Source organism: Dipodomys spectabilis, unplaced genomic scaffold (assembly GCF_019054845.1).
Source record: "Dipodomys spectabilis isolate Male_0828 unplaced genomic scaffold, ASM1905484v1 ptg000480l, whole genome shotgun sequence".
Classification (NCBI taxonomy): Eukaryota; Metazoa; Chordata; class Mammalia; order Rodentia; family Heteromyidae; genus Dipodomys; species Dipodomys spectabilis.
The window spans coordinates 1,556,175-1,579,000 of record NW_024871157.1 but is presented as its reverse complement, the minus strand read 5'-3'; the positions used below and the strand labels follow the sequence as shown (position 1 = coordinate 1,579,000).

General features: G+C 58.6%; 1 protein-coding gene across 1 annotated transcript; it reads left to right on the top strand.

Moving 5' to 3' along the window:
• Window positions 1-4,339: 4,339 nt before the first annotated feature.
• Bcl7a (BAF chromatin remodeling complex subunit BCL7A) lies at window positions 4,340-22,791 on the top strand. Its single transcript, XM_042668931.1, has 6 exons — window positions 4,340-4,572; window positions 10,059-10,140; window positions 12,772-12,868; window positions 16,184-16,351; window positions 21,699-21,817; window positions 22,453-22,791. Exons 1-6 carry the CDS (start codon window positions 4,481-4,483, stop codon window positions 22,522-22,524), a joined length of 630 nt encoding a protein of 209 aa, XP_042524865.1. The 5' UTR covers window positions 4,340-4,480; the 3' UTR covers window positions 22,525-22,791.
• The last annotated feature ends 35 nt before the right edge of the window (window positions 22,792-22,826 follow it).

Genomic DNA, 22,826 nt, shown 5'->3' with positions numbered 1-22,826 from the left:
GCCACACACACAAACACATACACATACCCCCCCACATACACACACACACACACCGCTCTAATCCAGCCACACACATACACACACACACCACTCAAATCCAGCCACACACACACATACACATACCCCCCCACATACACACACACATACATACCACATACACACACTGCTCAAATCCAGCCACACACACACACACACACACCGCTCAAATCCAGCCCCCCCCACACATATACATATACATACCCCCCCACACACCGCTGAAATCCAGCCACACACACACACACATACACACATATACATCCCCCCCCACACACACACCGCTCAAATCCAGCCACACACACATACAAACATACACACACACACACCACTCAAATCCAGCCACACACACACACACGCTCAAATCCAGCCCTCTCCTGTTTTGGACCAGGAGTCTTCACTATCTGGAGTCACCGAATGAGGGAACTTAAAACATCACCGTTCTTGTAAGTTCTAAGTCATGTGTCGGGGCAGTACGGGGCACCGGGATTTCAACTCAGGGCCTCGTGCTTGCGAGGCGGTGACAGGTCCACCACTGAACCATGGCCCCGTGCTTGTGCACTGTTATTTTTCCTTTTTGCTCAGGTCGGCCTTGGCCTGCAGTCCTCCTGCCAGGGCCTCCCGCAGCAAGCAGCTGCGCCCCACGCGTGAGCTGCCATGCCCAGCTTGCTGCTGCTTCATTTTTTCATTTAGGTCTGGCTGACCTTTCTCCTCCTCCCTCAGCCGCGGAAGCACCTGAGATCACTGAGCTCACGGGCACTAGCCACTACCCTGGCCCATCGATCTCCCCACTTTTTTTAATTTTTTTTTGCCCATCCTCCGCAAACCCAGTCTCAGCGGTCTTTGCGGTGATGTAATAGAAACAGATCTTCCAGACACCTGTGTCCTAGGTGGAGGCGCGCTCTCCTAGCCACAGGTGTTTTCAGCGGGAGTGTGCTCTCCAGGGATTTGGCCAGCAGGCCCCTAGAGACAGCTGCTTCACCGTGATAACGATCAGCCCAGGGCCTGGCACCAGCAGCAAGTGGCCACCCAATTCCCCCATCATCTGCCAGCCTCTGCCAGCTCTGCTTAAATGAATAAGGAGGAGCAAAGGAAGGAATGGGGGCCGGGAAGAGGAAGAAGGAAAGAAAAGAGAAGAATGGAAGGAGGCTGAGGGGCAGTGGCTCACACCTGTAATCACAGCTTCTCAGGAGGCTGAGATACCTGAGGATCAAGGTTCAAAGCCAGCCTGGACAGGAAACTCCATGAGACGCTTATCTCCAAATAACTACCAGAGCTGAAATGGTGCTGTGGCTCAACGTGGTAGAGCGCTAGCCTTGAGCTGAAGAGCTCAGGGACAGTGCCCAGGCCCAGAGTTCAAGCCTAACAACTTACAAAAAAAAGAGGGGAGGGGACAAGAAAGGAAAAAATAGAAGAAAATACACAAGATATATAGATATACAGATACAGGCTAGAAGTAGCTTAATAGAGTATTCGCTTAGTGTATGAGGCCTTGATTCAAACCCCAAAATGGAAGGAAGGAAAGAAGGAAGGGAGGGAGGGAGGAAGGAAGGAAGGAAAAAGGGAAGGGAAAGGAAGGGCAGAGAAGGGTTAATAGCAGGACCTCGGTGGCCTTGTCTCCTGCTTTCTTGAGGACTCTGATGCAGCTTCCTGCCTTCTGTCGGGCATGATAGGTAAATCTCTGTGCCCAAATGAAAGTCCAGTTATGAGCGGCCAGTGCCCCCCTCTGTTCATTTTTATTTTAATTAATCGTGCCGTCCTGGGGCTTGGACTCAGGACCTCATGCTCTTGCTTATCTTCTTCACTCAAGGCTGGTGCTTTAGCACTTGATCCATACCTCCACTTCTGGCTTTTTGCTCATTAATTGGGGATGAGAGTCTCTTGGACTTGTGTGCCTCGGCTGGCATTGGGTCTAGGCAGACAAATCCTAGAGGATTTGTAGAGCGCTCGCCTTGAGCTGAAGAGCTGAGGGACAGCGCCCAGACCCAGAGTTCAAGCCCCATGACCAGACCCAAAAAAAAAAAAAAAAAAGTGGGTGGTTATTCTCCTTGTATCTGCCAGGACTCATGGGGGTCTCAATGGTGTATGTCATTTTCTCCAACGTGTCTTTTCTAGTCCTGTCTCAGGAAGGGACCATATTTTATTCTATAGTTAGAATTTTCTCTTCAAACTTCTCTCCCTTTCCTGGACCTAGCTGGGGATTTGTTCCCCAAACCCAAGAGCACCTCTGCTGACAGCCACACCCGCCGCTCTGGGGGTTGCTAGGCAGCAGAGGCCCGGCCGGCAGCTCCCGCACAGCAACATGTTTTCCGCCTGAGAAGTGGCCTCCAGCCTGCCCAGGAGGGGGTTCGGAGTTGAATTTAGCAACCTCAAAAGGAGGACACTGAGTTCAGTCTTGAAGGTTGGGCTTCGCAAAGGCAGCAGAGGGGCCCTGCCTTGAGTGCGTGCACTGCACACTCGCGTGCTCGGCCCACTCTCCCAACCTCTTGACCTCTTACTGTGTTTAATCCTCGTAACAGCCCTAGAAGGTGTCCGTGCCTCTGACACGAGAGGCCAAGAGTTCAAGGCATTTGACACAAGCTACAACTCCTTCCGTAACCCGGGGATTAGCTTGTGTGTGTGTGTGTTAGTATTGGAGCTTGAACTCAGGGCCTTGTGTTCTCCCTTGGCTTTTTCACTAAAGGCTGGCACACTACCACTTGAGCCACAGTTCCACTTCCAGCTTTTGGGTGGTGGAGATAAGAGTCTCATGGACTTTTCTGGCTGGGCTGGCTTTGAACTTCTATCCTCAGATCTCAGCTTCCTGAGTAGCTGGATATTTGGATTTCTTTTTATGGAGGTCAAGTTTATGCAACATAAAATTGACTTTTTGTCTCCAAGAAACTGCTCAGAAAAAGCTAGAAGTGGTGCTGTGCCTCAGGTTGTAGAGTGTACTAGCCTTGAGCACAAAGAGGCTCAGGGACAAAAAGGCTCAGGCCTGGGCTCTTGAGTTCAAGCCCCAGAACTAGCGCACACACATGCACGCATGCATGCGCACGCACGCACGCACGCGCACACAAGTCTCACAGCCTTTCCTGCCTGGGCCGGCTTTGAACAGCCATTCTCAGATCTCAGCCTCCTAAGTGGCTAGGATGACAAGGGAGAGCCATTGGCATCTGGCCATCTGTAACCATTTTAAAGTGTACAATTCAAGGACATTAATCTAGTCCCGGAAACTTTACATTATTACCAAAGAAAATATCCTCCCTCTAAGTTCCCAGCAACCTCTGATGGAGGTTGGTCTCCCTGGATCTGGGGAGCTTAGAGCTCATGTAAGTGGAACCATGCGCTAGCCCATCCGTGGTAACTCAGCATGCTGTCAAGCAAGTCGACTCTTCCTCCTAACGGTACCAATTCTTTCCTTTTTGTGGCTGAGTAATATTCCATTGTGTGGAGAGACAGCCATTCCTCTGTTGATGGCTGAATTGTTGACATAATATCTTCCTATTTAAAATATATTTATATAATTATATAGTATTCAATATGCAACGTATGCCTGTGAATACATATTCTACAGCATTGTTTAGTCAACAGACCTATGTACACTCCGTAGTAAGTATACGTAAATCTATAATAATAAATACAGATAAAAACAGGTCCGTTCTTCTGCCGGGCCGTAGGCGCCCCAGCAGCCCCGGTCTGGGCGTCAGGCGCTTCCAGCAGGAGCGGCTCGGGGCTAGGCTGGGGTCCTCACACTGGTCCCCTCACCTGGTCCGGGACGTAACGGAGGAGGGGCGGGCGCAGCTAATCCCCGGACTCTGCCATCTTCCCGACCCGGATTCTCCGAGGGGCGGAGCCGGTGGGGGGCGCCCCCCTGGCTGGTGCCCTTAGACGGGGCCGTCGCGAGCCCCCAACTCTTCCCTCGCGTGGTGAGTCGCCGCCTCCGGGCCCGGGGCAGGAGCCGGCCGGCGAGGGGCTCCGGGGGAGGGGGGGCGGGCCCGGCGGGGGGGGGGGGCCGGGGAGGGCGCGGGAGGCCCCGCGGCGCCGCCGCCTCCCCGCGCGCCCGCGCCCTCCGCGCGCCGGCCCCGCGGCCGGGTGTCCGGCGCCCCTGCCCGGGAGCGCGGCGGCGGGGCCGGCGGCGCCCGGAGGTCGCGGCGCCGGCGGCGGCGGCGGCGCTGCTCCGCCTGGCTCGGTGCAGCTGGCGCCCGGCGCTTGCGCACTGGGCCCCGGGCGCGCGGCGACACCGGGCTTTGTGTGCGTGTGTGTGTGCGCGCGCGTGTGCGCCCGTGCCCGCGCCCGCGCCCGTGCCCCGGCTGTGCCTGTGCCCGTGTCTGTGCCTGTGTGTGTCTGTGTCGGTGTCTGTGTGTGAGCGGGCGGCGGGCGGGCGGGCGGGCGCGAGCGAGCGTGGCCGCCGCGGAGCCGAGCAGGACCGGCGGGCGCGCTCCCCAGCTCTCTCCCCGCCAGAACCATGTCGGGCAGGTCGGTTCGAGCCGAGACCAGGAGCCGGGCCAAAGATGATATCAAGAGGGTCATGGCGGCTATCGAGAAAGTGCGCAAATGGTAAGCCGCGGCGCCGGCCCGCCCGCCCCGCTCCGCCCGGCGCGAGCCCCGGGGCCCCGGGACGCAGCGCCGCGGGGCCCGGAGTTGGCGGGGACGAGCGGGCGGCGCGCGGGCCGCCGGGTCACCTGCGCCGGGCGGGGGCCCGCGGCCGCCCAGGTGCGCTCGCGCCGGCGCCCGGCTGGCGCGGCGGTGCCCGCAGCCCGGAGGCGGCGGGGGCGCCCGAGCCGGGCGGCCGGCGCGGCGGACGAGCCCCGGCCGCGGCGCGCGGCTCCCGGGAGGGGGCGGCGGGGGTGGGGGGGGTCGGGGCCGGCCCCAGAAGCCATTTCGTTTTGTGCAAGTCACATGAAAGCGGCTTCCCGCGCGCCGGGGCCGCGGGGCTGGCGGCGGCGGGCAGAGCGCGAGCTCCATTGTGCAGGCAGCGATCGGGCCGCCGCCGCGCCGCGCGCCCCGGCCCGGCCCGGCCCGCGCCGCCCTCCCCGCCCTCCCCGCCTCCCAGGCCCAGCGCCCTCGAGTCTGCGGAGTTTGCCGAGCGCCAGCCGTTTAAATTTAGCGCTTTGGGCTGCCTGGAGCGAGGGCTCCGGGCGAGGAGGGAAGATGGGGGCGCCCACGAACCCGTCCGGGGCCGCGGCCGCCGCTCCCCAGCCAGCGGCCGCGTTTGTGTCCGCGGACGGAGCGTGGTTTTTGTTCTCTGCCGGAGGCGGGGGTCCGGCTGCGGGGTGGGGGCGCCGCGTGCGTCCCACGCCGCTCGCGCCCGGACCCCGCGTGGCCTGCTTGGAGCCCGGCCTCCGCGGGGGTCTCGCCCGCCGGGCCCCGGGCGCGCGCCATCGCCGGGTCTGCTCGGACTTGAGGAAAACTCGCCGCCCCGCGCCGGGTCTCAACTTCATCCTGCTTTTCCCACGGCCTCCCCCGGGCCGGGCCCCCGCCCCGCCTTCCACCCCGCGCCTGGCCGGCCAGGCCCCGCCGCGCCGCCGCTGTCCGGGGGCGGCGGGTGTCGTTTCTGGCGTCCGGAACCCACGGGCGGCCCGACCCCGGCCTGGCGGCGTCACCAGCTCGCCAAACCCCCCCAGAAGGCGAGGGTCAATCAATAAAGCCCACGTGCTCCGGCCTCCCGGGAAGGGCGTCCGCGGGCGCCGGGCCGGGCCGGGCCGGTGCGGCTCCAGTGGGACAAAGAATGAGCCCTCCGCCCGAGGAGGAGGCTGACCAGAGCTGAGCCCGTCCTGCGGGGCGCCCGGGGTCCGACCCCAACCCTTTACAGATGGCAGAAGCAGCCGTAGGCCAACACACACACTCGGAGGGAGCACACCGTCCTGGGGGTCCCCCCCCCCCCCCCCCGCCAGCTGTGCGGGGTCAGGGCCGGGGTCAGGCCCCCGCCGCCCTCCCCCGCCGGCTCCTGGAGGTGCGGCCCAGCCTCCGGCCCCAGGTTCCCGGCCTGGCCCTGACAGCTGGGCCCCGCGCTGCCAGCTGCTCGAGGGAGAGCAGATGGGGCTTTCCACGCCGCGGGCGCCGGCCCCGGAGCGCCAGGCCCGGGCCAGCCGGCCTGGCCAGCCTGCTGTGGGCCGGCGCGGGGCTGGGATGCGCCCAGGTTTGCCTTCCTCCCTGCTTCCAGACGCAGTGCTGCCCGTCCCGTCTCTGAAAACCTCAGCCTCTCTTGGTTGGGCTTCCATTTTACCTCTGTGCCTGGACCTTGGGTGACACATAAAACCCACTGCTTTAACCCTGGGGGGCACGGGGGCCCTGCAGACCCCTCCCCTCTGCCGCCTATGAGGCTGGTTTAAGGTCAGACCCATAAAGTGCTCAGGAGTGCTTATACATGTTTTTTGGTGTGTGTGTGTGTGTGTTGTTTTGCCCCCTTGTAAGCAGAAGTGTAGTTTTATTGTGTTTTTCCCAGCCCTCCCCCCTGTCCCTGCCCCTGGCCTTGTGGTGCCTTTGGACTGGGTCTTCCCGCCAGCCCTGTAGGCTTTGGGGTTGTTGATTAACTGTGGCCACCAACCAAGCATCTCACAGGCTGGGAAATAGAGTTGCCAGATTTAGCAAATAAAAACACAGAACACCCAGTTAAATTTGAATTTCAGATTCATAACGAAGTGATTTTTAAAAATAAATGTGTCTGCTGCGAATTCAGCTCAGTAGTAGAACACGAGTTGAGCGCGCACAAGGAAGCCCCCGGGTTCAATCCCCGGCACCAACTACAGCAACAAAAGAAGTTTCTCAGTGCATGTGCATGCCATGTGGTGTCTGGGACACACTCACACCCGAACATGAATCCTTCAGTCTGAAATTTCAGTGTAACTAGGTGTCCTACATGTTACCAGAGGAGAACTGAGGCATTTGGGCCTCTGTATCAGCTCGGAAGAAATGCCAGGCTGAGGCATGTCCCGGTGGCTCCCCACAGCCCCCCTGCCCTGCCCCTAGCCCCGCGGGAGAAAGCGGGCGGCCAGCGGGGCTCCCCGGCTCTCACGCCGCCGCTTCTCCTCTCCTCTCAGTCTGCTGTCCTGGCCAGGCAGGCTGGGAGACAGGCAGCCAGAAGATGGCTGAAGGGAAACAAAATGGTGGGTTCTTGTGTGGGAAACGGGGTTCAGGGTGGGTGGAGAAGGGCAGGGGAGGGGACTCATTGGGTGGGTGACAAGCTGCCAGGGAGCACAGGGTTGGGGGGGCCCCTCAGCCCTTGGACTGGGGTCCCACCGGTTACTTGTTATGAAGATGGGGGGTCTACTCCCATGGAAAGGTGGAGACTAGCACCTCGGGCCCCACTTGGGCGTCTCGGGGTGTGCTGCCAGGCAATGTAGGTAACGTGGACCCCAGTCTGTGGGTCAGGGTCAGCTGTGAGTCAGGGTCTCCTGCTACGCTGTCAGGGTGTCAGTATGGCCCATAGTGAGTAGGCAGTGAGGGACCCTTTCTCAGAGTTGGTGCTTCACGACACCCAGATGGTTGGTCGCCTTGGCTAGCCCTAGCACCCAGACCCAGGAGAACCTTGGAGTTTGGCCTTTGTCTGGAGAATCTGGGTTGGGTGTGTGTAGTTTGTATAGGAGTCCATGCTGGTGAGGAGTGTCTGGGGCTGTGTTCCTTCATCTGGGACCCCGTTTCAGCCCAGGAAGTCTGATGGGAAGAGAGAGGCGCTGCCGCCACATTGGCCAGGAAGGGGCCATCCAGTGAGGAGGGCTCGGGGGGTGCCCAGGGCAGCTTCGGAGCTCTGTTGGGGCGCAGCCCCCGTGCGTACACACTGCAAGTGGAGGGTTTCCGCGGAGTGGTGGTGTGCCACCTGCAGCCAGCCGTCGCTCCGCAGGACATGCTGTCCCAGATTGCCTTTATATCTGGAGTCTTTTTTTCTTCGTCTTTAAGTTTGGCAATCAAATCAAATTTTTAAAAGTAGTGCACGGGCCAGAGCAAACATCCCTGTGGGCTGTGTTTGTCACCCTCGCTTAAGGTAATGGGAGCCGCCTAGCGCCCCATGGGAGCAGCTGCATTCTGGGTTGAAGGCCTGGATGCAGGGAGGGGGGGTGGGGGATGGCAGTGTGGGAAGGAAGCCTCCCCTGCTTCTCTGAGCCCATGTGCTAGCTTGACATCTGCGAGCCCAGCCCCAGCCTCTCCCAGAGAGGCCACTGAGCAAGTCAGTCAGAGGTCAGTTCCAAGGTCAGCTTCTGAAAAGCACCCTTGCCTTTGTCCTACAGCCCCCAACATGTTCACATCCAACAATGCCCCTGAGGGCGGTGTGCTGGTGGCTCACGCCTGTCATCCTAGATACTCAGGAGGCTGAGATCTGAGGATCATGGTTCAAAGCCAGCCCAGCCCGGGTAGGAAAGTCCATGAGACACTTATTTCCTGTTGACCACCAGAAAAGCAGATGTGGACTAGTGGCTTAAAGTAGTAGAGCACTAGCCATGACTAAAAAGAGCTGGGTTTAAGCCCCGGGACCAACAAAAACAATAAACATCCCAAAGAGCCTGTTCCATCCCTGGGTTGACTTGGGGACTGGCTCCACTGACGGATGGGCCAGCGCAAGTAGAAGGATCTGGAAGAAGCCAGCTTTATTCAGCTCGTGGCCCGCCCTCAGTGCCTGAAGCCCCCAGGAGGTTCAGACATCTTGGCCAGTGCCCCTGTGAAGTCCAGAGCTTTGCGCGTGCGCGTCTTGAGTTTGTTGATTTCCTGAGCCCAGGCTGGGGGGTAGGGAGTGGCCTTGGCCGTTTGTGTGGGATTCTAACAGTCTGGGCTTGTTTGTCCGGCTTCTGGTAAGATGAACCCATGCTTTTCTCGGACAGTAGACGCTGGTGGACTCTGGAGTCGGCACCTGAACCCAGTTTCTGTTTTGTCACCTACTGACACAGTTTCCCCCAACCTCCCACTTCAATATCTACCCCTGGGTGGCAGAGGGCCCTCCCTTGGCCCTTTGGGGGTTCCTGTGTGCGCCGGGCTTGCTGCGGAGGCTGGCGCAGGGTGGGCCCGGGCTCAGGACGGCGCGGTGGTCGCGGCACTGCCAGTCACCGAGCTGAGCGACGGCGGATGAGTCAGTGGAGATGGTGAAAGCCGGGGGGCTGGGGGACACACGGGACCCCCTCATCACCTGCCTTGATAGAAGTCACTCCCTTCTAAAAGGGGTAGGTCTGGGGCCTGACAGGGTCTCCCACAAAACAAAGCACAGAGTCAAAGGTTTGGAAAGAAGTTCACCTCCATGTGCCTCGGTGTCTCTATCTGTCAGGTGGGGAGGTGACATTTGCTGCCACTTAGGCCTGTAGAGAAGCCGGAGCTGTGCTTGGGCCCCTAAAAGTCTGTGTTGACACAGGTGGGGTGCTGCAAGGGGGGGCGGCGTGCCAGGGCCGCACACGCACGGGGGCAGAGCCCAACAAGGAGACCGTCCTCGGGCCATGGAGCGCTGGGTTCCAGCAGGAGTTGAGCTTCCTTGGGGGGCCCTCGGTGGCCCTGTGCTGTGCCTGCGTGTCAGGGCGCGTCTGGACTCACTAGGCTCCTCGAAGACAGGGAGCAGATCCCCCCCCCCCCGAGATGGTGGGGGAGAGGTGCCCCCAAGGCCCGGCTCCTCAGATGCGCGGTCTCTGGGTGTTTAGCGCGGGAGTGACGGGGGGCGGGGCACACAGTCATCTAGAAGGCCGAGTGGCAGGGGGGAGCGAGCAGGGATTTCTGTCCCCCACCTTGCCTTCTCACAGCGTGTCATTTTCTGCTCATCCGTAAGCCTGCCTCGCAGCGGGGGCCCTGGCATCTGTCCCCCTGGACGGAGGGTGGGCCTCCCCCAGCCGCCGTCGGCCTCCGGGACTCCAGCCAGCGGGGGGGGGGGGGGGGCCAAGGGGTGGACGTGCACTCCTTCTACCCTGTGGCTTGTCCAGAGGCCCCACGGGCCAGGGCCGAGCATGGTCCTCCAGCACCCGCTCCGCCCCGCTGCCCTGGCCACCGCGGGGGAGCCACGACCTGCGCTGTCCCCAGGGAGCAGAGCGGCTGACCCCGCAGCCCCATGACAGGCTCTTCCTCCTCCTCTGCAGGGAGAAGAAGTGGGTGACTGTTGGTGACACATCCCTGCGGATCTACAAGTGGGTCCCCGTGACAGAGCCGAAGGTTGACGATGTGAGTGTGAGGCTGGTCTCCTGCGGTGGGGCCGCCCACGGAAGGGGAGCCTGCCACCCGCTGCTGCCCGCTGCCATGGGGCCCTGGGCCAGTGCCGCCAGGAGGTGCCAGGGCCCAGATTGGGTCTAGACTGCTGGACCTGTGTCCGACCCCTCATGGTCCCGCCCTCCGAGGTGTAAGCTGTGTCTTCTGTGCTGAGGCCCGGGTTGCCCGTGGGAGTGGACCCAGTACAGGGCTGCCCCCCCCCCCCCGCCCCACTGTGGCACTAAGCACTGACCGTCCTCCCAGCCCTGGGTCCAGGCTTCACAGAACTGCCCACTTCTCAGGCTGCACCTGTGGAGTTGATCGCCTTTAGATCTCTCCTCAGAGGTCAGGGAGGACACCGGCTCAGAGAGGTGAAGCCACTTTCCCAGGGTCATCGGCCTTCTGATGGTTGGGGTTGATGGTGGAGTTGGGTGGGCGGGGCGGGGTGGGAACAGGGGAGCAGGGGCACTGGAACAGGTTCCCAGTGGGACGTGGAAGTCTGGCTGGCCTCCACTAGAGGGAGCTGGAGTGGCTCTCTCTGCCATCTTCACTTTCTGGCCTAACAGGTCTTGGGGCTCCAAGCAGGGCTAAGACTGTGAGATCTGTCACAGGCTGGCCGGCCTGTGCTGTCCCTTCCGGGAGCCTCAGTCCCTCCGTGAGGCTCTGACGGGCGAGCAGCGCAGCCCGGCTCCTGGCTGCCGGCTCCTGGCTTGGGCCTTGCCATTGTTAGGTGGTAGAGAAACGCCTGTTGCATTGGAGAAGATGTGTTCCCTGCTCTCAAGGAATGTCTAATCTCGTTGGGGAAGATAATTATAGAATAGCATGAAACAGACATGAGGGAGGTGCCAAGGGGAACTTGACCAAGGAGAAAGTGTAATAGGCCGGCCGCCGGAGGGCGGGGCAGAGCTGCGGGCCGGAGTCACAGGCCGCTGCGGATGGGCGGCAGGCGCGCTGGGCAGGGCTAGTGCTCCTGTTTTGTTTTTTGGGGGGTGCTTGGTGACGTTTCTATGCTGAGCAAATGCAGTCTGTCACCTGAAGAGGGCACGGTGCTAACCCGTCTCCCCTCTGAGCCAGGAGGCAGAGTACTCCATTTTGCCCATTCTCTCCTTCCCCCCCGTGCCAGGCCACGGATCCCAGCCCAGCTCAGTCACTAAAATGTGGATTCCTGGTCCCTGCCCCCAGATGGTAGATTCAGAACCCGGGAGGGCTGGGGCTGGAATCCACGATGTGAAGTGACAAACCCTTTGTTGCTGTAGACAGTACCCGATTATTATACAGTAACACTGTTTTATTTTTAAAGATTACAACTCTTTTACTTTTAATGAATTAATTTAAAATTTTTTCACTAGGCTGGGAAGGAGGCTCAGTGGTAGAGCGCTTGCCTTGCATGCATGAGGCCGTGGGTTTGATTCCTCAGTACCACATAAGCAGAAAAAGTTAAAAAAAAAAATTTAGTGCTGGTCCTAGGCCTTGAACTCGGGGCTGGGTTTGTCACTGAGCCTCTGTGCTCAAGGCTAGCGCTCTACCGCTTCACTTGATCCACAGCTCTACTTTTTTTTTTTTCTGAATAGTTTATTGGAGGTAATAGTTTCAACAGACTTTTCTGCCTGGGATGGCTTTGAACCATGATCCTCAGATTTCAGCCACCTAGGATTCCAGGTGTGAGCCACCAGAGCCCGGCTCGGCCCTTAGCTTTTTTGCGCAAGGCTGACACTCTACCACTGACATTGTTGCCACAGCTCTACTTTTGGCTTTTTGGAGATTAAAAAAAAAATGAGATCTGAGGATCGCGGTTCAAAGCCAGCCCGGGCAGGAGAGACTATGAGACTCCTATCTCCAATAAACCACCAGAAAACCGGAAGTGGCGCTGTAGCTCAAGTGGTAGAGCGCTCGCCTTGAGCTGAAGAGCTGAGGGACAGCGCCCAGGCCCAGAGTTCAAGCCCCACGACCGACCAAAAAAAAAAAAAAAAGTCTCTTCTGCCCGGTCTAGCTTTGAGCTGCGATGCTCAGCTCTCAGGCTGCGTACTGATGGACAGCGCTGGTTTCTAACATGCTTCTCTGCGGCTCTGGTGGTATGCCCACCCAGCATGGGCACGGCCCTGTATGATTCTTAGCACTGATGGAAAAAAAGATGAAAATAGGATGGCACCAAAAGCATCTCCTTCACCTCCACCCCTCTGGGTTTTCTATCCTTCACAACACTTGGAGGAAGGCAGCCCCCGGGGGGCCGGACTGCCAGAGCTTTGGCGGGGGGGGGGGGGGGGGGGGTGTCCCGGGCTCCTGTGTGCATGGCTTCAGACGGGGCAGTGGGTGGCCTTTCCCGAGAGAAGCAGCATTCTGCCAGCGTGGTGTGTGCAGGCCACAGGTGATGGCCCCACAGACAGGCGTGATTTGTTGCAGGGCACGGTAGCTGGCCTGGCCCCAGAAAACAACTCCGGCGTGGGCACGGCCCGCGCCGCCGAGACTTGGGGGCTCCAAGTTGACCAGAGGAATCCGACATTCCTACCGCTCCCCGGGGTTGGCATGTGTGCCTCTGTGCACACGCGCGCTCACACACACACACGCACAACTTAGTTACCTGGTTTCTCCTCCCATTTTCCCCTCCAGAAAAACAAGAATAAGAAGAAGGGTAAAGACGAGAAGTGCGGCTCGGAAGTGACCACTCCGGAGGACAGCTCGTCTCCGGGGATGATGGACATGCACGGTGAGCACCGCAGGAGAGCCTCTGCCCGCGTCTCCGCGTGTGCGCGCGCGCCCAGCCTTTGCGACGCTCTCAGTTGTGTTTTTGTTTTTCCAGCAGGTTTGTTCACATTCCAGGCAAGGGGTAGGAGGGCTGGGCAAGAGCGAGAGGCCTCTGTGCCAAGGAGAAGGCTTCCGTGAAGGAGGGCAAGTTTGTTTACCCCAGTGCACCAGGCCAAGAAACACAGAGAAACCAGGGCTATAAATACAAGACCCTCTCTCCACTCGAGACCAAGCTCACAGACATTTCCATGGGCCCTGTGTGCCCAGGTGGGGGTTGGAGGGTATATGTTTCTTTTTCCTCCCAGGCTGGGATACCAGACCAGTGAGTGCATTGTCCACTTCCGTCTTGCTCTGCTACTGGCACACTCTGGACTGGGCTCTGACGTCCAGTTCACCTCGGCAGCGCCTGCAGCGCCTTTCACCCACCCTGCCTGTCCGGCTTGCTGGCCGCCTTGATTTTAAAGCTTGTAGCCTGAAAGCCACAGGCACCCGTGGCTTACGCCTGTAATCCTAGCTACTCACAAGGCTGAGAGATCTGAGGATCAGAGTTCAAAGCCAGCCGGGCAGGGAAGTTTGTGAGACTTATCTCTAGTTAACTATCAAATGGAGGTGTGACTCAAGTAATAGAGCACCAGCCTTGAGCAAAAAAGCCAAGCCAGAGCAAGAAGCCCTGAGTCCAAGGCCTAGTGTTTGTACACACACACACACACACACACACACACACACACACACACACACACACACACACACACGTATGCACGCACACCGCGCGCACGCACGCGCACAACACACAATTGTGACTCGTGTCCTCTGTGAAGTGTAGTCCAGTAGTATGATTTAACTTGTGTCCTGGGGTCTCCTCCTTGCTGGTGTTGTTTTCTCTTCCTCGTGTGGCTTCATGAAACGCGCATGTCAGCCAGCCTAGCTCAGAACACCCAGCTCCCTGGCCAGCCACAGTGAGCCCTCGAACCCCTCCTGCTGGTTCCTGCCCTACAGAAAGCCACAAACCAGATTCACACATAAATGCTCTGTTTTGTTTTTGGTTTTGTTTTTTATGTGTGTGTCGGTAGTGGGGCTTGGGAGTGTGGCCTGGCTGGGGATTGGAGGCTGGATGGGGTGGGGGTGGGTATGGGGGGGAACGTTGTAGGACAGAGGTCAGGCGACCAGTCCAGGCTATACCATGGAGCCTGGGCTACTCATTCAACCTCCACCGCATTTAAATCCATGGGATGTGCCCAGCAATACCCACTGCCTGAGAGTCACCGTGACAAGTCAGTAACTGCTTAAAAGCTGCTTTGGAGTCAGCTGGGCCCTAGTGGCTCACGCCTATAATCCTAGCTACTCAGGATGCTGAGATCTGAGGATCAAGGTATAAAGCCAGCCCAGGCAGGAAAGTCCATGAGACTCATCTCCAATAAACCACTCAGGAAACCAGAAGTGGCACTGTGGCTCAAGTGGTAGAGCACACGCCTTGAGCTGAAGAGCACAGGGACAGCGCCTAAGCCCAGAGTTCAAGCCCCACGACCGACCAAAAAAAAAGCTTTTGAGTCTTAACAGCTACGGTTAAGAAGGTGGCACAGCACAGCATGAATAGCAAGGTCCATTTTATAGATGAAGAAACTGAGGCTCAGAGAGCCAGGCACCAGTGTTTTCATAACTGAGTTCTAGCCCCAGTACTGCCCCAAAACCAAGAAGAAAAAGGTGAACTATACATGTTTTTGCTCAGAGCCTGGTACAGAGTAGTACCCAGGAATGTTGGGGCCTTTTTTTTTTTAATTGCCCTGACTCTAGGTGCACTGTGACTGGCGGTTATCTTTTTATTTTTTTTTTGTCGGGTGTGGGGCTTGAACTCTGGGCCTGGGCGCTGTCCCTCAGCTCTTCAGCTCAAGGCGAGCGCTCTACCACTTGAGCTACAGCGCCACTTCCAGTTTTCTGGTGGTTTATTGGAGATAGGAGTCTCACGGTCTTTCCTGCCTGGGCTGGCTTTGAACCGTGATCCTCAGATCTCAGCCTCCTGAGTAGCTAGGATTACAGGCGTGAGCCACCAGCGCCTGGCAGGTTATCTTTTTTTTGTTGTGGGGCTTGAACTCTGGGCCTGGGCGCTGTCCCTCAGCTCTTCAGCTCAAGGCTAACACTTTACCACTTGAGCCACAGCGCCACTTCTGGTTTTCTGGTGGTTCATGGAGATCAGAGTCTCACGGCCTTTCCCTCCTGAGATGGCTTTGAACCTCAATCCTCAGGTCTCAGCCTTCTGAGTAGCTGGGATTACAGGTGCGAGTCACCGCGCCCGGCTAGATAGTGATACTTTTTAAGTGACCCCTTGGGTATCTGCAGTTTTATAAACACCAGGCCACGTTTGCTGCATCCATTTTTTTCTAGTGGGTGAAGTTTTCTAAATAAACAGGAGGCCATGCGCCGCCCTTGCGCATGGAGGGCGGCCCGCAGGGCGGGGGCGGCCTGCGGCAAGCACTCGGAAGCCCGATGTTGGAGGCCGCACCGCGCCGTCCGGTGCGTTCCTGCGTGCACTCCAGCCAGTGGCATCTCTCTCTGCCCGCTGTACCACGCTCACGTCTCACAAAATCAGCAGTAATTCTGCAATAGCTTGAAAAGCGCAGACCATACGCAGATTTTCCCAATGGCGCCACAGTGTGGTACAGCGGGCACTTTCCAAGCGGACCCAAGTTATGTCCATGCATCGTATTTCCTCCTCCGTTCTCTCAAGTTTCTTTCATCTTCGGCAATCTTCCCCGATCCCTCCTTTCTTGCTGTGAGTGTGTGCGCGTGTGCAAGGCCTCCTGCCTTCTACGGGCTGGCACTCCACCAACTGAGCCCCACCTCCCTTCCCCCGTTATTGTGCAGTAACCGAAGTCAGTCTAGAGGTGTGGAGTGTTCTGGTTTCGTGGATCACGTCTGTTCTTCATATTGCTTTGTGGTTCCATGCAGACATTTTCTGGCTGTCTTCTTCCAGAATTAGATATTTTAAATATGTCGGCAAAATAACAATAATAGTAATATAAAGGAACACGTCGGGCCTCCGGACACTGCCCAGCGGGAGCTGGGCAGCGGCGGCCCAGGCCGCGCTCAGCATCCTGTGCCTCACAGGAGCCAGGGCGGCCGGGGCAGCCAGGAGCCGGCGGCGGACCTGCGCCTTCCTGGGAGAGCTTCCGGCGGGGCTCTAAGCACTGAGGCACGGGCGGCTGAGCCCCACCCCTTCAGCCTCACCCCTGCCTCTCCGCCGCCGCTGCCCATGTCATCTGCGCCCTCTTCCCCCACACAGACGACAACAGCAACCAGAGCTCCATAGCGGACGCCTCCCCCATCAAGCAGGAGAACAGCAGCCACTCCAGCCCCGCTCCAGAGCCCACCACAGCCGCGCCCAGTGATGGCGCCGAAGCCAAGGCAGACGAGGTGCAGACGGACGGGAAGGAGCACCCCGGGACTGAAGGTACAACGCTGCCCTCTGGGGCAGGGATGTGGAGGGGTCACTCTCCAGCCAGCCTGAAGTCAGTCATGGGACGGGTATTTAGGGAGGCCCTGTCACATGCCAGCCCCATACCATGACAGCAGAAGAGAGGTAAGAGAATGTATCCCCGCTGAGGCGACCCAGCTGAGCATTGCAGGCAGAGGAGCAGGCAGTGCAAAGGCCCTGAGGCAGGAGCAGGGGTGGGGGTGATGGGAGAAGAGTGGACAGAAGTCTAGAAAAGTAACTTGGGGGGGCTGGGAATGTGGCTTAATGGTAGAGCGCTTGCCTGGCATGCATGAGGCTCTGGGTTCGATTCCTCGGTGCCACATAAGTTAAATAAAAGTAAAATAAAAGCAAAGTAACATGGTCAGAGAGGAGCTTGGGCTTCCAGTGTGATGAGCTCCGAAGGCCGCCGTGCCTGGCAGCAGCCAGGGGTGACACCACCAAAGAGCTCAGAGCTCAGCACAGGACAGAGCAGCTCAGAGCAGAGGACGAGCAGCGGAGGGCCAGGGCGGGGGCGGGGCCTGAACCGGGCCGGTGGGGGGAGGCCGGGGGAGGCGGGATCTAGCTATTTTTTTCCATCGCCGTTTGAAAGTCGGTTGTCAGCGTGGGGACGTGTCATGGTGGCCCTGGTGTATGTCTTGTTTGCTTGTTTGTGGCGCTCGTGAGCCCCACGGCGTGGGGATGACGGGCCCGGGCCGCGTGCTCCGGAGAGCGAGAGCATCGCCGTACGGAACCATCCTGCTGCTGCAGGTGTTCATCGCCGTGCGTTTGGAAGGAGGGAAGGTGACGTTGGCTTACGGTTTCAGTGCTGGCTGTGGGTACATGTGGTGGAGGGTGCTCACCCCGGGCTGTCTAGAAGGTGGAGACGGACAGCAAAGGACCGGGGACAGCGCACCTGTCAGGCAGGCCCGGTCGCCCCGGCGCCGCCCTCCGCCTTACAAACCAGTGCTGCAGCGTGGGCCAGGCCGCGGCGCCGTGGGCCAGCCAGCCCGGGGCTGCCGTCTCCCAGCAGGCGGCCCCACACTGGGTCAGTCCGCACCCCGTGAGATTGTAGCACCCCTTTTAGAACACCTCCGGGACCAGGGGACCAGCGTGGTGGCCCGGGCTGGGGTGAGCCCCAGAATGCCATCCCCAGTACCACAAAAGCAAAAGCCCTGGCTGGTCCTGGCGGGCAGAGCGTTCGCCGCGGGGCGGGACAGACAGGACTTCCCGTCGGGGTCATTGGTTCCCAACTTTCTCTTTTTTTTCCAGTACTGGGGTTTGAACTCAGGGCTTCATGCTGGCTAGACAGGCACTGTATTACTTGAGCCACACTCCCAGACCTTTTTTTTTCCTCTCTCGCTCTATTCTATTTCATTTTATTTATTTTTGTGCCAGTCCTGGGGCTTGAACGCAGGCTCTGGGCACTGTCGCTGAGCTTTTGTACTCAAAGCCAGCGCCCTACCACTTGAGCCACAGCTCCAGTTCTGGCTTCTTGGTATGCATTTAATTGGAGACAAGAATCTGACAGACTTTGCTGCCTGCACTGGCTTTGAACCACCATCCTCTGATGTCAGCCTCCTGAGTCGTGAGGATCGCAGGCGTGAGCCACCGGCATTCTGCTTCTGGTTATTTTTAAGATAAGGTCCTGCTTTGTGCCCAGGCAGGCCTGGACTATGATCTTCCAATATATTCTTCCTGGTATAACTGGCAGGTATACTTCACTGTATGTAGCTATTGGTTGGCATAGGGTCTCTAGAACTTTCTTATCCCCATCCTTTTTTTTTGGTCAGTCATGGGGCTTGAACTCTAGGCCTGGGCACTGTCTCTCAGCTCTTCAGCTCAAGGTGAGTGCTCTACCACTTGAGCCACAGCACCATTTCCAGTTTTCTGGTTGTTTATTGGAAATAAGAGTCACGGACTTTCCTGCCCAGGCTGGCTTTGAACCGTGATCCTCAGATCTCAGCCTCCTGAGCAGCTAGGATTACAGGTGTGAGCCACCAGTGCCCAGCTCTAGAACTTTCTTTTCTTTCTTTCTTTTTTTTTTTTTTTTGCGGGTCGTGGGCCTGAACTCTGGACCTGGGCGCTGTCCCTCAGCTCTTCAGCTCAAGACCTAGCACTCTACCACTTGAGCCACAGCGCCACTTCCAGCTTTTTCTGTTTATATGGTGCTGAGGAATCGAACCCAGGGTCTCGTGCATACAAGGCAAGCACTCTACCACTGAGCCACCTTCCCATCCCCTCTAGAGCTTTCTTATCCCCATCTCTTGCTGGCCTGGAACCATTGGTCTTCCCAGTCTTTTCCTCCCAGGAAGCTAAGATTACAGGCATGAGCCACCGGCGCATGGCCACCACTTTTGTTTTCTTTTAAATACTCAGTTCTCTAGGGAGTTTCCAACACCTGTGTCTTTGTACCTTTGTGCAGGTTCATACGGGACCTGTGCCCTGCAAGAGACCTATTTGGTCATGGTGCTTGTCTAGCAACATACGCACGCACACACTTTCACGCGCACACACACAGACACACACAGGTGGATGGAACTAAAGTATAGCTAGATGTAGCAGGAGTTCTCAGGGCCGGTATTTCCCCAGATGGAGGAGGGGTGACCCTGCAGGAAAGGATGCCAGCAGCACCCCGGGGTCCTCCAACTAGAGGCCAGTGTCCCTGCCCCCGCAGTGGGACACCGGCAATGTCCCCGAGGGGAGCACACACTGCTCACATCTGCCCCTTACAGCTCCGGCTACACGGCACCCCCGGGCTTCCTGAGCCAGGGTCCTGGCTGGCGTCCTAACTATGTGGCCCTGGGCAGGCGGCCACCCCTCACCCCCAGTCCCCCGTCCCCCCCCCCCCCCCCCCCCCCCCGTGCACCTCCTGTTTCCTTGTTCCTAAAATGGGGTGAATAAGAGTGGCCACCCTAAGCTGGGTGCTGGTGGCTCACGCCTGTAATCCTAGCTACTCAGGAGGCTGAGATCTGAGGATCGCGGTTCAAAGCCAGCCCGGGCAGGAGAGACCGTGAGACTCCTATCTCCAATAAACCACCAGAAAACCAGAAGTGGCGCTGTAGCTCAAGTGGTAGAGCGCTCGCCTTGAGCTGAAGAGCTGAGGGACAGCGCCCAGGCCCAGAGTTCAAGCCCCACGACCGACAAAAAAAAAAAAAAAAAAAAAAGAGTGGCCACCCTGCGGGGTGGCGGCAGGCGGGCGGGCCGCGGGTAGCTGGGGTGCGTGTGGGCGGGCGGGCCGCAGGTAGCTGGGGTGCGGGCGGGCGGGCGGGCGGGCCGCGGGTAGCTGGGGTGCGGGCCGGCACAGGCACGTCTGTGGGCGTGCCCCAGCTTTGTCCCCTCCCTCGTGATGTCTGCCCGACGCCCCGCTTCTCCCGAGTCTGGGGGTCCCTTTGCCACCCAGGGCCCGTCAGATCTCAGACGCAGGAGTGTGTTTGGCACTGCACGCGTGTGGCCACGCGTGTCACCAGCATTTCACGCCCTCTCGCCTGCGCAGCCTGGCCCCCAGGCGTTCCAGGCTTGGACTGGACCCACACCGGGGTCCTCTCCTGGCCCCCAGGCCCGGGGCCGCGCCCCGCCGTCCGGGCGCAGGAACAGCACAGCTGAGGGCTGGGGCGCCGCGCGGCCGCAGCGCTGCTGACCTTGCCCTGAACTTGTTTACCACCCCGTGAGCTCAGGCAGTGACGTGACGCCAACTCCCTGGACTAAATTTAGGCCCCAGGAAAATCAGGTTTCCCCTGGGTGTATTTCAGCAGCCTGGCGCTCAGCTCCCTGCGCCCGCAGCCCGCGGCCCGGCCTGGCCCAAGGCCTCTGCTCTCTGCAAACCCCAAGAAAGGTCGAGGGGGGCAGTGGGGGGTGCACCGGAGACAGCCGCTCTCCCGATGCGGAGCTGGGCTTAGCCCCAGGGCTCACTCCCCAGGGCCCACGGGAGAAAACGCTGTCACCGTTTTCAAGTGCACAGCGATTGGCACGTAGAACTGCTGCTATGTTGTGCCGCCATCTCTTTAGTTCACCCCAAAAAGAAACTCCCTACTCCCCAGTCCCTCGCTCTCGTCCTGTCCCCCGTCCCGACACGCTTCTGGTCCGTGTGGAGCGATTTCCCTGTGCAGGGCCTGGGAGACAACGTGCCCTCCGGGCCACACGCATTTGCGTCCGGCTTCTCTGGAGTTAGCCTCCCGTCAGGTTCGCCCACGAGTGCATTTCAGTGCTGCAGTTCAGTCTTTCTGATTGAAGAGTGCTCCATCTTATGGACAGACCTCCTGTTTATCCATTCAGCCCATTTACGGGTAGGCTGTTCCCACCTTTGGCCTATTTTGAATAGTGCTGTTGTGAACATTAACGTTCAAATATTTATTTGAGCCGGGCGTGATGCCACATGCCTGCAATTCCAGCCACTCTGGAGAGATAGAACTTCAATTCAAGGCCAGCCCAGGCAAAATCAAGAGGCACTATCTGCTGGGCACCAGTGGCACATGCCTAGTTACTGAGGAGGCTCAGATCTGAGGATCAGGGTTCAAAGCCAGCCCAGGCAGGAAAGTCTCCGTTAAGCACCAAAATAGCCAGAAGTGGAGCTGTGATAACTAGCCTTCAGCAAAAAACGCTCCAGGACAGCACTCAAGCCCTGAGTTCAAGCATCAGGAGTAACACAAAGAAGTGGGGGGGGGGGGCGCTAGCTGAAGAAAAACCCAATGCAAAACAGGCTGAGTGTGGCTCAACTACAATTGCTTGAATTTTTGTTCTTGGTTGTGCCAGTACTGGGCTTGTCAGCAAAGCCTGGGAGCTGTCCCTCAGCTTTTTTCTCCACAAGGTTGGTACTCTACCACTTGAGCCACAGCTCCACTTCCAGCTTTTGCTTGTTAATTGGAGACAAGAGTCTCACTGATGTTCCTGCCACGGCTGGCTTTGACTCACGATGCTTAGATCTCAGCCTCCTGAGTAGCTGGGATTACAGGCATGCGCGACCCTGCCAGGCTAAGCACTCATGTTATTGAGATAACTATTTACAAAGGTTCAGCTCCCTTTGACAGAAACCAGAGAAGCAACAGCCACGATTGCTGGGCTGCATTGTGCCCAGCAGAGGGCGCCAAGCGCTTGCAGCGTTTTAAAGTGGTCCCCCTTCCATTGGGCAATAGTAGGGACCGAAGGGAGGGTTGAGGACTCCGGGAACAGCCTGCAGCCCACTTGTGGCCTGGCTGCATAAATCAGCTTTGGTAACAAAGGCGTCTCATTCCCCCCACCCCCCAAACTATCCCCGAGAGCCAGGCCACAGAACTGCACAGTGTCCGGTGTTTTTAGTACATGTCTGAAAATCTCTCCTTTCCTCTTGCCCCACCCCCACCCCTATCAGATGCTTCTGAGGAGCAGAATTCACAGCCTTCGCTGGAAAACTCGAACAGCTCAGAGAAAGCAGATCGGCAGCCGTCCGCAGAGTCGGGGCTGGCCGCGGACACATGCACAGTCTCTCAGGTAGCCAGGTCTCAGGCGGCCCGGCTAGTGGCGGCCCGGGATGGCGGGGGCTGGCGGGTGCTGGGCGGAGGCTGAAGGCACCCCACATCGCTGCCAAGACAAATCCCCAGAAATCTAAAGGCCGGGTCACCCTTTGGAATTTGACATGCGGGCCCCCTCCCGTGGGGGCCGCCGGTGGAGAAAAAGGGGGCTGCAAGTGCCTTTGGGGCCCAGGCCGTGCGCACACCAAGATGGGGGGAATGCGCAGCAGTGCTGGTAGCCTGCGAACAGTGAAGGGTGAGGTCTGAGATGGCTAGGTGGTGACGAGGTGGATATTTTAACTTTTGTGGGGGGCGTAGGGGGAGTCACGGGGCTTCTTCTTCCCCCAGAATAATGTGACACGTCCATTCAGTAAACACTGAGCTTCCGCCCTGGGCCTTCGGGAGACCGCCTCAGAGCTGGTGCAGGTGACCCTGAAACGCACACAGATGGCTTCCCTCCCAGCCCGGGACACGGGAGGCCTGGGCGGGGAAGACCCCTGGCCCTGCTCGGGCTTGGGCTGGTGACACAGGACTTTGTCGATGGCCAGAACATTTGGGTGTGAAAATGCTTTATTGACCAGTGTCCCTCTCTCCCCCTCCCCCCCCCCCCCCCAGGATTTGGAAGGAGCACCGCCCTCTAAAAAGATGAAGCTGGAGCCTTGTCAACAGAACTCGGAGGAGATGTAGGCGCTGAGTTGAACCCTCTGGTCCGTGTTCATCAGCAGGTTTTATTCTAGAACAACGGTGCCCGAGCGATTCTTCTTGGGCGCAGACAGAACTACTAACATTTCAAGTTTACCAAGTGCAAATCCAAGAAAACCTAGAACGGCGTAACTTCTCAAGACACTGAAGAACTGCTGTGAAGCAAACCCGAGCCTCCCGGGAGGCAGGCCACGGCTCAGGAGCGTCGCACACTGTCTCGGAAGCCAAGATTCCATTTGTGTTGCTGCTGTATCCCCTCCCCGTCTCTATTTAACGAAATAAGCTAT

Excerpts from the sequence above, each read along its gene's own strand:
- Bcl7a (XM_042668931.1), top strand. The coding sequence starts at position 4,481 with ATGTCGGGCAGGTCGGTTCGAGCCGAGACCAGGAGCCGGGCCAAAGAT. Across the intron at positions 4,573-10,058 it reads ATCGAGAAAGTGCGCAAATG|GGAGAAGAAGTGGGTGACTG; the intron begins GTAAGCCGCGGC and ends CCTCCTCTGCAG. Across the intron at positions 16,352-21,698 it reads GGAGCACCCCGGGACTGAAG|ATGCTTCTGAGGAGCAGAAT; the intron begins GTACAACGCTGC and ends CACCCCTATCAG.